The sequence below is a fragment of the Physeter macrocephalus genome, chromosome 11 (genome assembly GCF_002837175.3).
Source record: "Physeter macrocephalus isolate SW-GA chromosome 11, ASM283717v5, whole genome shotgun sequence".
NCBI lineage: Eukaryota > Metazoa > Chordata > Mammalia > Artiodactyla > Physeteridae > Physeter > Physeter macrocephalus.
The window spans coordinates 90659367-90672412 of record NC_041224.1 but is presented as its reverse complement, the minus strand read 5'-3'; the positions used below and the strand labels follow the sequence as shown (position 1 = coordinate 90672412).

Genomic DNA, 13046 nt, shown 5'->3' with positions numbered 1-13046 from the left:
AATGGAGAAAAGACAGCCTCTTCAATAAGTGGTGCTGGGAAAACTGGACAGCTACATGTAAAAGAATGAAATTAGAACACTCCCTAACACAATACACAAAAATAAACTCAAAATGGATTAAAGACCTAAATTTAAGGCCAGACACTATTAAACTCTTAGGAATAGGAAAACATAGGTAAAACATTCTATGACATACATCACAGCAAGATCCTTTTTGACCCACCTCCCAGAGAAATGGAAATAAAAACAAAAATAAACAAATGGGACCTAATGAAACTTAAAAGCTTTTGTGCAGCAAAGAAAACCATAATCAAGACAAAAAGACAACCCTCAGAATCAGAGGGTTCCTTAAAAAGCTAAAAATAGAGCTACCATACGACCCAGCAATCCCACTACTGGCCATATACCCTGAGCAACCCATAATTCAAAAAGAGTCATATACCACAATGTTCATTGTAGCTCTATTTACAATAGCCAGGACATGGAAGGAACCTAAATGTCCATCAACAGATGAATGGATAAAGAAGATGTGGCACATATATACAATGGAATATTTCCCAGCCATAAAAAGAAACGAAATTGATTTATTTCTAGTGAGGTGGATGGACCTAGAGTCTGTCATACAGAGTGAAGTTAAGTCAGAAAGAGAAAAACAAATACCGTATGCTAACACATATATATGGAATGTAAAGAAAAAAAATAATGGTTCTGAAGAACCTAGGGGCAGGATAAGAATAAAGACGCAGATGTAGAGAATGGACTTGAGGACACGGGGAGGGGGAATTGTAAGCTGGGACGAAGTGAGAGAGTTGCATGGACATATATACACTACCAAATGTAAAATAGATAGCTAATGAGAAGCAGCTGCATAGCACAGGGAGATCAGCTGGGGGTTTTGTGACCACGTAGAATGGTGGGATAGTGAGGGAGGGAGGGAGACGCAAGAGGGAGGAGATATGGGGATATATGTATATGTAAAGCTGATTCACGTTGTTATAAAGCAGAAACTAACACACCATTGTAATACAAACTAACATACCATTGTTATACTCCAATAAAGATGTTAAATAAATAAATAAATATAAAAATGGTCTCCCTTTACTAGCAACTAAACGTGGTTAATTTGGGAGAATTTTTAAGATCCAGGAGGTCTCCTAAAGATAATGTCAAGTAACTATTTATGAAAGTAAGATTATAGAGAGAAATTAAAGTTAACAAATTACTAAATTATGTCTTGGTTTGATCCTAATTTTTAAAAATGGGTTTTACAGATGAGTAAAGAATCCTCTGGGAGAATATATTCCAAAATAATGATTATCTCTGGCTGTTGGAATTGCTGGTATTTTTCCTTTTTGCATTATCTATATCTTAACATCTTTTAACATGAAAACTATATTACTTGGTTAAGGGAAACACTTAAAACTTTATGATAAAATATATTTGTTTAGTTTTGATTACATTTACTATTTTACTGAATATTTTAATACTCAGTGGGAAAATTATTACTATAAATTATAAGTTTTGAAGAAAAAATATACAAGTTGGTCTAATGGTAAAACACTTGCTTTGGGAATTTTAGACCTAAGTTTAAGTTCCGCTCTTTCACTAACTAAAAGATGTTGAGTAAATAAAATAACTTTACGGATTCTCAATTTTCTTAGCATAAAACAGGGCAAACGCGTCAGATAATCTCCAGGGTCCCTTCCAGCTCTCTTATTCCATTTAGTGAATCTTGCGACCAGACTGTATGGCTGAGGCGAACTACTGCCACCTGGTGGCAAGTATCTAAAGTTAGGGGGCTAATTTAAGGTATAAAATCCCGTCATTCATTCATTTATTCACACTTGTAATTGCCTAGCATCTGTGTGCTGAACAAGTGCCAGCATCATCATTCATTCAATTTAGTGTTTTTCTAGATGATATACATGAAACAACTAAGACATGAGCTGTCACATGCTAGCTACCTGACCTTGAGGACATCATCTAACCACTATCTTCCCATCTGAAAAATCAAGATAGTAATATCCACCTTACATTATTAGAAAATCTAGAGTTGATGGATGTAAAGTATCTCACACAGTCCATAGCAAAGAATATTTGGTCAATAAATGGTCACAATTATCTTCAGGAATGTTACCATCTAGCAGGGGAAGTAAGATAAATATAGAGATCTCTGCAGTAGGCCAAATACCTTGAAAATACAAAGAAGACAAAAGGCATATTCATAAAATGGCAAAACGAAAGTTCAAACAGACTGGAGTGTAAAGGACATATAGAAAATCACTGGTAAGCATCCTGGAATTGTCGGTTGCAGGTTCACTCTGGAGGGTCCTAAACACCAGGGAAGCAATGGCCAGCCATGGAAGAGTTTGGGGAAAAGAGAAACATCACCAGAGCTGAGCTTCAGGAATTGATATTAATCTGATGTCTGCGACAATGAGGTTAAGAAGCCATCACCAAAATAGCCAGCTAATGAGCACAGAGGATGGCAAAGGAAAGATGGATGGAAATGACAGTGAGAAACTGTAAGAACAAAATAGGGACTGCATCTTTCAAGCTGACCTAAGACATTGTTAGATAACAAATGAATTGCCTGAGCCTAAAGGAGGCTATGTGTTTGGGGTCATGAAACCAACCAAACCACAGCAGTTGTAGGGCTAGTTTCCAGGTTCCTGATTAAGGGTCTCATACCCCTTCTCTACTCAGGAAAGACGTTAACCCAACTTTCCACTCAGGTGTGAACACTGAACCAAATATGAGGTTGGCCCTGTCATCACACATTGTACAAGCAGATAAAAAAGAAGCAAACTTTTTGTGACTGTTTTCTGATGTGCCAGGGGCTAGAGGGGAAATATGACAAAAATACTTTTCAAGTCCAATCACTTTGACTATTGGAAAGTGCATTATACTTAAAGAAAAATAAAATCCCAAGGGTGGCCCCATTTAGAAACCTCTGTGGGATTTATAAAGACTTAATTTTTAGTTGACATGAAATATTTTTTTTCTGGCATCTTAGGGAAGCAGGCAATTTCAGAGGTGATGTTTTGACAGACAGTAGCATAGATCAGGACAAATGACAGTAAGCTCTCATAAAATAGACCTTGACTAGAGCAAAGGCAAATAATGATATGATCCCTGCAGCTATATGTTTGGAATGTAAACATTATATTGTTGGGCATGACAGGGAAAACAACATTAGAAAGAGACTAATGCTGTATGGGGGTCCTGTCAGATGGGGAGTGTAGGATAATTCCATGATATGTGCAATAATACGGTTCAGAAAAAAGAAGGTGCCCGTTGACTGAGACTGTGTTTGATGATCATAGAAGAGATGAAACGCTTTTTCAGTCAGAAAAATCAATATACAGCCAAAGAAGAGGAGCCGTTTGATGATAAGGCAATAAAAACTTCAAAGGGTAACTTAAAAATGCTTCCTAATTCATGTCAGCCTAAACTTATCCCCGTGCTGTCTCACGCTGTCTGCCAGCTCTTTCACTGGAATGTGTTACCCAGTCTCCTTGGAGTCTTTACCGGGTCTCCTCGGAATGGAAACTGTGTCAGACTCCAGGGGTGAGGAGGAGGGAAAATGGTGCTGGCAGAAGAAGAGGAAGTGTGTTTTTCAATTCAGAGCCAGAAATGAGTGCTGACATTGTCTCGCATGTGTTTGGGGACAATGGCACATGCCAATGGTAACACGCCCACTTTTTTGAGTCCCTTGCTCAGAGGCCTTTGGCCAGTGGCTCCCTCCCTGTCCCCAAATCTCTGAATCCCTTTCCTTCCTCTTGGGAATATTAAAAGGGGACCAACAGGCACAATTTCCACCTTTGCATTATTAGCATAATCATCCAGAGTGAATTCTCTTATCCTTCCTGTACATGTATTTTGTGAAAAGTGTGAAAAGTCTTTTTCCTTACATGACTTCATTTCCTCTTTTTGTAAGCACACATTTTTGGGGGGGTTGAACATTAATCTCAGCTGACTTCAGACCTGCACTAAGCAAAGCTTTCCTTTTTCTAGGCCAAAGTAGACAAAGCGAAAGGAGCGGTTGCTAATTGATGCTAAGATAGGAGAGAGACTGGGCTAATCACCATCAGGAGCTGGGAGCCAGTGGTGTACCTCCCTCTCCCCCCTCACCAAGTTCATGGCTGGGGGAAGGGTTCAGACTCCTCAGGCCTCCCATGCACCTCTGATGAGCCTACTGTGATAGTTGCCTAGCACTTGGCTACTGCAATATAATTGAGTAGCAAAAAAAAAAAATTATTTTTAAAGATAGTTTTATTTATGTATGACACAACGTCTGCATTGAACATCTTTTGTTAAAAGGCAAAAATAATTACCCTTTTGCCACAGTTTACTTGTTATTTCTCTCCAAGACTTGTTTGTAGGTACAGAATATCATCTTTTAGCTGCTTTGTCCTGATATACTATCTATATTAACTTTTGTTAGAATCAATTGTCAGAACTTCAATTAAAATACAAATAACAAAAGGAAGAGAACTAACTTTTAAAAAAATTCTATACACTCCAGGTGTTATGCTAGTTTTACCTGATGTTACTTTGTAAAGCAAGGGCAAAATTCCTCTTAGGGTGAAAACTGGTTTCTTGAATTTTTAGGGAGTCAGCAAACCATTCTGCTGGGCTCCCCCAGTATTAGAGTGTGTCCAGAGCTCAAGGCTTGCTTGGGCAGCCTGAGAAGGAGGAGAGGCAGTGAGACTCAGAAGTTCTGGGAGGGGGTCCCAAAATGTGGTAGGAGGCTAATTGGAGAAGGGACTGGAAATCAGAGAAATTTCCTGCATCAGGGATGACGAAGGAACTTACTCTCTCAAATCGCTATTATACAAATTTCAATCATGTACAAGAGTAGAATTTGTAGTATGAGGAATCCCATGTACTCATCACTCAACTTCAACAATTATCAGCTCTTAGCTGATTTTGTTTCTTCTGTGTCTCCACCTATTCCCCCATCCCCAACCCCAATGAATTATTTTGAAACAAAGCCCAGACATAGTATCACTGCATAGATTACATTTTAATCTGTTTACTGAGCCGTCTGTGCTTTAGCTTCCCTCCTATTACCCAAACTTCAATAAAGTTGACTACACACATTGCTTAAGTGTCACTTTGGAGCGGGGGCAAAAAGCAAAAAATAGTTTGCATCTGGGCTGAAGTGGATAAAGAATAAGACAGTAGTATTAAGCTTGATGCAGAGCTGAGATTAAGAATAAGCAGAGCTCCCAAGAATTCTTGAAATTATTAGGGGAATGCAGGGGGGAAAGGGATGATAGATTTTCTGCAGGAAGTCAGAGAATGGCTTCATGCAGGGCTGTGTGTGTGTGTGTGTGTGTGTGTGTGTGTGTGTGTGTGTGTGTGTGTGTTTTATTATTAAAATGAAGAGCAACTCTAAAAGACTGGAAGACTTGGGGACAACCAGACAGCTGGCATTTGGGTTACAGTTGCATATTCCAAGTTTCCTTTCCTTGAAAGAAAGAAAATACTAAATTTAAACGCCATCTTTCAATTTCTCAGTCAATAATTTCCCTTTCTGTCTCTTTTACAAATGCAGTCTCTAGACATCAATGCAAGGGATTTATTCTCCATGAAGCCTTTCAGACACATGAAATCTCTGGAGAGGAACTGTTCAGCAATCCAATCAATTAAATTTTCAACAGCTTTTTGTGTGACTCTGATTAAGTCACTGTTTTCATTAACTTGTGGTGAACCAGCAAAAATTACCAAAGGTTATGGAAAGTGGACCTAAATACTTGCATAATTCTCCCACAGCATTCTCAAGGAAAATAGGGACAATATTTGGACTAAATATAGATTTGCTAGATTTATAGTGCTCTTTAAGATTATAGATAAAAAGGAATTTGAGACTCGAAGTGCCATCGTCTCTTAAGAACCATCTACACAGTTGATAATTGCTCAAAAATGTCCAACGTTGGATATACTGTAACCTTTTTTTCACTTATAGCATGAGTTGCAGATGAGTTATTTCCAGGGTGCTTTATCCTGAGAATTATTATTCACATACTAATGGAAAGAGAAATTTTCTTTGAGAAAAGAAGATGACAACTTTTCTATCTGATAACTTGTCTTTCTGTTTTAGGAAGACAGAGGCTCTAGCTGAGAAACATAAATTATAAGCAATATTAAGATAATATATTGTTGAGAATATTGCTATTCAGAGGCCTTAGAAAATGATATTCAAACATCCACTAGATGTCACTTGATGTTTGCTTTTTGTAAAGGTAGCATGTTTCTTTTTTAAAAAAAGGTTTATCTGCAATTACGAATCAACGACTCCCAGTGGGTCCAAACTGGCAGAAAACAAGATGCAGCAATATTTGAGTGAAAGCAGGCGAAAGTCATTAAATGAGAACAATGATTATAACTTTAAATAAGATTTGGGTGGTTGTAGGGTTTGCATAATCCCTCCTGGCATTTGCAAGGATGAAGAGAAGCCAGCAGCTTTGCCCTCCTGCTGTGTTTAAACAAAAAATGGAAAATTGTAATGAACAGCTAGATTTTTCCTATCTTCCATTTTCTTTTTTCTTTCTCTTCCCTCCCCATTTTTAGGAGAATGCAACTTTTAAAATGATTGCCCTTTAATTAAGTTATTTTGCAGCATGTTAAGATCAATTTTTCTTTGTTCAAATTTCTACCCACAAATTAAAACTACTTTAATCCACATTGTCTCAGTGAAGCGCATGTGACAAAAGTAAATGGGGAAGATGTCTAGAAATTTTGTGAGGGTTCTCTGGGGTTATCCACTTCCTGTATTTGCTAAAAATCTAATAATCAGTTCCAGTAGAGACCATGTATCCCGGGGTTTTGTTTTGTGTAACAGCTATTTGTTTATTTTTTTCTAAACTGTCATTGTATTTTGGCTTCACGATGGTTAAATAAGACTCAGTATTAAGTAAACTTCTCTGACCCTGCCTATTTCCTGTCTTGTCAAACCTTTCCTTGTAAGAATAACAGTGTTCTTTTATTTGGTAGTGTGCAGCATGATATTTTTGGCATGCTCAACATTTTTGACTTGCAAAAATTTGTGACCTCAAGTGTGAGAGAAGTGAATGCTTGCTTTAGTACCTCATAGGGTCCCAATCTTAAAAACGGTCCTGCTGCTACGTTAGAGTTGCAAAAGAATTATCAGCATATTTATTCCCCAAATTTCAAAACTAATAATTAAGGAGAGATTTTTTACTAAATTACTAAAATTATTAAACCAGTGAATACTTAGTGAACATTTTTCTGCTACTAAACTTACACAGTTCCTCAAATTGACCTAGATATACAAATACGTAGTGCTTTTATTTACTCTGTTCTGTCTAAATAATTCATACTTTTAAAAACATTTTTTCAAACCAACATATATTAAATGGCAGAGGAGGTATTGCTATTCCAAGTAATAAGAGAAGGAATATCTTAGTTGCCTAATTTTATATATCCAGATCTAAATGGCTGTCAAATGGATTCTATAACATAAGAACCACCAAAATCAAAAGTCTCAACCAAGGGTCTCCCCCACCTTTTCTTTAAGGGTGGCTATTTGATAGCATTTTCTCTGTCTTTTAGTTTATCTTTTATTTTTCAATAATGTACATATTATGAGAATAAAAACCATGGTGAACATCTCCTAGTTTTAAAGACTGACAACTGCTAAATATTTGTCTTGAAACGTTGAGAAGTAATTGGAACATGAAGATAGTAGATTGGGTTGATTTGAAAATGTCTTAGAATAAGTTTTTATAATCATATGGCAGTAATTCTGGTTATTTTCTGAAAGTCTTAGCTAAAAAAATTTTCCTAAATATCTGAAGTAGATGGAATTTGATAAAAATACTGCCATCAAGCAGTTCTGTTTTTCATCTTTAGTATAGAAATGTTGTTCTAATAAAGAGCCTGAAGTAGGCAGTAACAAAGAAAAAACTGAGGACTGCAAAGACACATGCATCATCCTGATCTGGAATACTTTAAAGGTCTGAGACACAGAGCTATAAACTCAATTTAAGATTGTCTTAAACTTGTCATCAAACTTCCCTCTATTGTTCATTGTCATTAGGCATTCCTTTTTTTCCAGAGCTGAATCTAAAGAGATTTAAATAGTATTATCAAGATTTATTGCATTTATACCACACACATATGCTTTCCTATACTGTAGTCCAAAGCACTATTTTATTGTTTTCCTTTTATAGAAATAAAAAAGAAGTACAGTACTAGAAACTGATTTATCATCTTTTTCACTTTTTAATATAAAGCTTTAATATGACATAAAATGAAAAGTATTTAAAAAATTAAAAACCAGCATGTTTTAAAGAAACATCCTTCAAGTAAAAAAGATGAAAATCTAGAATAAACCCATAAGTTCTTAGCAGTCTTAGCTCTACTGTAAAGTAGTTGTGGCTATGGGCTTTGAAACCAAACTGCCTGGGTTCAAACCTTAGCTCCACCACTTACTAGCTGTGGATTTGGGCAAGTTAATTAGCCTCTCTGTGCTTCAGTATCCTCTTCTGGTAAAATGGGAGAAATTATACTGCCTATGTTACTTTTTTGTGGAAGAGTAAGTAAACCCTATTGGCAAAATGCTTAGATAGAACCTAGTCCCTAGTAAGTGTTTATTTAATAAGATCTACTATCATAATCATTATTATAAAGCCAATTATGTCTTTACAAACTTCGGCCATTTTTATATCATCTGTCATATTTGTCTGATGAGAACCTTGCAAAGAATTGAGTGTTCAGGGTCAAATTTGCTATGCCACTGAAGCACCTGAAAATACATCTTGAATTTGGTTTCCGATTAGTACTATCACTTTAAATACAAACACAAAAGTCAATGAACTTGGGGGAGATGTTCAAGATGGCGGAAGAGTAAGACGTGGAGATCACTTTCCTCCCCACAAATACATCAAAAGTACATCTTCATGTGGAACAACTCTTATAGAACACCTACCGAACACTGGCAGAAGACCTCAGACTTCCTAAAAGGCAAGAAACTCCCCACATAGCTGGGTAGGGCAAAATAAAATAGAAAAAACAGAGACAAAAGAATAGGGACGGGACCTGCACCAGTGGGAGGCAGCTGTGAAGGAGGAAAGGTTTCCACACACTAGAAGCCCCTTCGCGGGCGGTGACTGTGGGTGGTGGAGGGGGGAAGCTTCGGAGCCGCGGAGGAGAGCACAGCAACAGGGTTGCGGAGGGCAAAGCGGAGAGATTCCCGCACAGAGGATCGGTGCCGACCAGCACTCACCAGCCCGAAAGGCTTGTCTGCTCACCCGCTGGGGCGGGCGGGGCCTGGGGGCTGAGGCTCGGGATTCGGTTGCATCCCAGGGAGAGGACCGGGGTTGGTGGTGTGAACAAAGCCTGAAGGGGGATCAAAAGTACATCTTCATGTGGAACAACTCTTATAGAACACCTACCGAACACTGGCAGAAGACCTCAGACTTCCTAAAAGGCAAGAAACTCCCCACATAGCTGGGTAGGGCAAAATAAAATAGAAAAAACAGAGACAAAAGAATAGGGACGGGACCTGCACCAGTGGGAGGGAGCTGTGAAGGAGGAAAGGTTTCCACACACTAGAAGCCCCTTCACGGGCGGTGACTGTGGGTGGTGGAGGGGGGAAGCTTCGGAGCCGCGGAGGAGAGCACAGCAACAGGGGTGCGGAGGGCAAAGCGGAGAGATTCCCGCACAGAGGATCGGTGCCGACCAGCACTCACCAGCCCGAGAGGCTTGTCTGCTCACCCGCTGGGGCGGGCGGGGCCTGGGGGCTGAGGCTTGGGATTCGGTTGCATCCCAGGGAGAGGACCGGGGTTGGTGGTGTGAACAAAGCCTGAAGGGGGCTAGTGCGCCACAGCTAGCCGGGAGGGAGTCAGGGAAAAAGTCTGGAACTGCCTAAGAGGCAAGAGACCATTGTTTTGGGGTGCACGAGGAGAGGGGATTTGGAGCACTGCCTAAACAAGCTCCAGAGATGGGCGTGAGCTGCAGCTATCAGCATGGACACCAGAAATGGGCATGAAATGCTAAGGCTGCTGCTGCAGCCACCAAGAAGCCCGTGTGCAAGCACAGGTCACTATCCACACCTCCCCTCCCAGGAGCTGGTGCAGCCCACCACTGCCAGGGTCCTGTGATCCAGGACCACAGGATCCACACTCTCTCTTCCCCGGGAGAACACACGGCGCGCCTCAGGCTGCTGCAATGTCACTCTGGCCTCTGCTGCCGTAGGCTCGCCCTGCATTCTGTACCCCTCCCTCCTGGCAGCCTGAGTGAGCCAGAGCCCGCTAATCAGCTGCTACTTTAACCCCGTCCTGTCTGCGTGAAGAACAGACACCCTCAGGCGATCTATACGCAAAGGAGGGGCCAAATCCAAAGCTGAACCCCAGGAGCTGTGCGAACAAGGAGAGAAAGGGAAATCTCTCCCAGCAGCCTCAGAAGCAATGGATTAAATCTCCACAATGAACTTGATGTACCCTGCATCTCTGGAATACCTGAATAGACAACGAATCATCCCAAAATTGAGGCAGTGGACTTTGGGAGCAACAATATATATATATTTTTTCCTTTTTCTCTTTTTGTGAGTGTGTATGTGTATGCTTCTTTGTGTGATTTTGTCTGAATAGATTTGCTTTTAACATTTGTCCTAGGGTTCTGTCTGTCCAGTTTTTTTTTTTTTTAGTATACTTTTTAGTGCTTCTTGTCATTGGTAGATCTGTTTTCTGCTTAGGTGGCTCTCTTCTTTCTTTTTTTTAAATTACTTTTTAATTTTTTTAGTTTTTAATAATTATTTTTTATTTGAATAACTTTATTTATTTTTTCTTTCTTTTTTTCTCCCTTTTCTTCTGAGCCGTGTGGCTGACAGGGTCTTGGTTCTCTGGCTGGGTGTCAGGCCTGTGCCTCTGAGGTGGGAGAGCCAAGTTCAGGATGTTGGTCCACCAGAGACCTCCTGACTCCACATAATATCAAATGGCGAAAGCTCTCCCAGAGATCTCCATCTCAACGCTAGACCCAGCTCCTCTCAATGACCAGCAAGATGCAGTGCTGGACACCCTATGCCAAACAACTAGCAAGACAGGAACACAACCCCACCCATTAGCAGAGAGGCTGCCTAAAATCATAATAAGGTCACAGACACCCCAAAACACACCACCAGACTCAGTCCTATCCACCAGAGAGACAAGATCCAGCCTCATCCAACAGAACACAGCACCAGTCCCCTCCACCAGGAAGCCTACACAACCCACTGAAACAACCTTACCCACTGGGGGCAGACACCAAAACAACAGGAACAATGAACCTGCAGCCTGCGAAAAGGAGACCTCCAAAAGAGTAAGTTAAGCGAAATGAGAAGACAGACACACACAGCACATGAAGGAGCAAGGTAAAAACCCACCAGACCAAACAAATGAAGAGGAAATAGGCACTCTACCTGAAAAATAATTCAGAGTAATGATAGTAAAGATGATCCAAAATCTTGGAAATAGAAAGGAGAAAATACAAAACACGGTTAACAAGGACCTAGGGGCTTCCCTGCTGGCGCAGTGGTTGAGAGTCCGCCTGCCAATGTAGGGGACACGGGTTCATGCCCCAGTCCGGGAAGATCCCACATGCCGCGGAGCGGCTAGGCCCGTGAGCCATGGCCACTGAGCCTGTGCGTCCAGAGCCTGTGCTCCCCAACGGGAGAGGAGGACAGTCTTAGAGACCTCTGGGACAATATTAAACGCACCAACATTTGAATTATACGGCTCCCAGAAGAAAAACAGAAAAAGAAAGGGACTGAGAAAATATTGGAAGAGATTATAGTTGAAAACTTCCCTAATATGGGAAAGGAAGTAGTCAGTCAAGTCCAGGAAGTGCAGAGAGTCCCATACAGGATTAATTTAAGGAGAAACATGCCAAGACACATATTTATCAAACTATCAAAACTTAAATACAAAGAAAAAGTATTAAAAGCAGCAAGGGGAAAACAACAAATAACGTACAAGGGAATCCCCACAACAACAACAAAAAAAACAAAGACCTAGAAGAACTAAAGAGCAAAAAAACAATGAGGAACAATACAATAAATGAAATTTAAAATTCTCTAGAAGGAATCAATAGCAGATAACTGAGGGAGAAAAAAATATAAGTGACCTGAAAGATAAAATAGTGGAAATAACTACTGCAGAGCAGAATAAAGGAAAAAGGATGAAAAGAATTGAGGACAGTCTTAGAGACCTCTGGGACAATATTAAACTCACCAACATTTGAATTATACGGCTCCCAGAAGAAAAACAGAAAAAGAAAGGGACTGAGAAAATATTGGAAGAGATTATAGTTGAAAACTTCCCTAATATGGGAAAGGAAGTAGTCAGTCAAGTCCAGGAAGTGCAGAGAGTCCCATACAGGATTAATTTAAGGAGAAACATGCCAAGACACATATTTATCAAACTATCAAAACTTAAATACAAAGAAAAAGTATTAAAAGCAGCAAGGGGAAAACAACAAATAACGTACAAGGGAATCCCCATAAAGTTAACAGCCAATCTTTCTAGCAGAAATTCTGCAAGCCAGAAGGGAGTGGCAGGACATATTTAAAGTGATGAAAGGGAAACACCTACAACCAAGATTACTCTACCCAGCAAGGATCTCATTCGGATTCGACGGAGAAATTAAAATATTTACAGACAAGCAAAAGCCAAGAGAATTCAGCACCACCAAACCAGCTTTACAACAAATGCTAAAGGAATTTCTCTAAGCACGAAACACAAGAGAAGGAAAAAACCTACAATAACAAACCCAAAACAATTAAGAAAATGGTAATAGGAACATACATAGCGATAACTACCTTAAATGTAAACGGATTAAATGCTCCCACCAAAAGATATAGAATGGATACAAAAACAAGACCCATATATATGCTGTGTACAAGAGACCCACATCAGACCTAGGGACACATACAGACTGAAAGTGAGGGGATGGAAATAGATATTCCATGCAAATGGAAATCAAAAGAAAGGTGGAGTAGCAATTCTCATATCAGACAAAATAGACTTTAAAATAAAGAC

At 39.7% G+C, this 13046-nt stretch overlaps 1 protein-coding gene across 1 annotated transcript in view; it reads left to right on the top strand.

The window, feature by feature from the left end:
- Positions 1 to 5585, top strand: part of DUT (deoxyuridine triphosphatase) — a 27534-nt gene extending 21949 nt beyond the window's left edge. Inside the window, exon 8 of the mRNA XM_055088249.1 lies at positions 5564 to 5585. Within this exon, the coding sequence (XP_054944224.1) occupies positions 5564 to 5570 (7 nt within the window). The 3' untranslated portion in view covers positions 5571 to 5585. The remainder of the gene's footprint in view (positions 1 to 5563) is intronic.
- The last annotated feature ends 7461 nt before the right edge of the window (positions 5586 to 13046 follow it).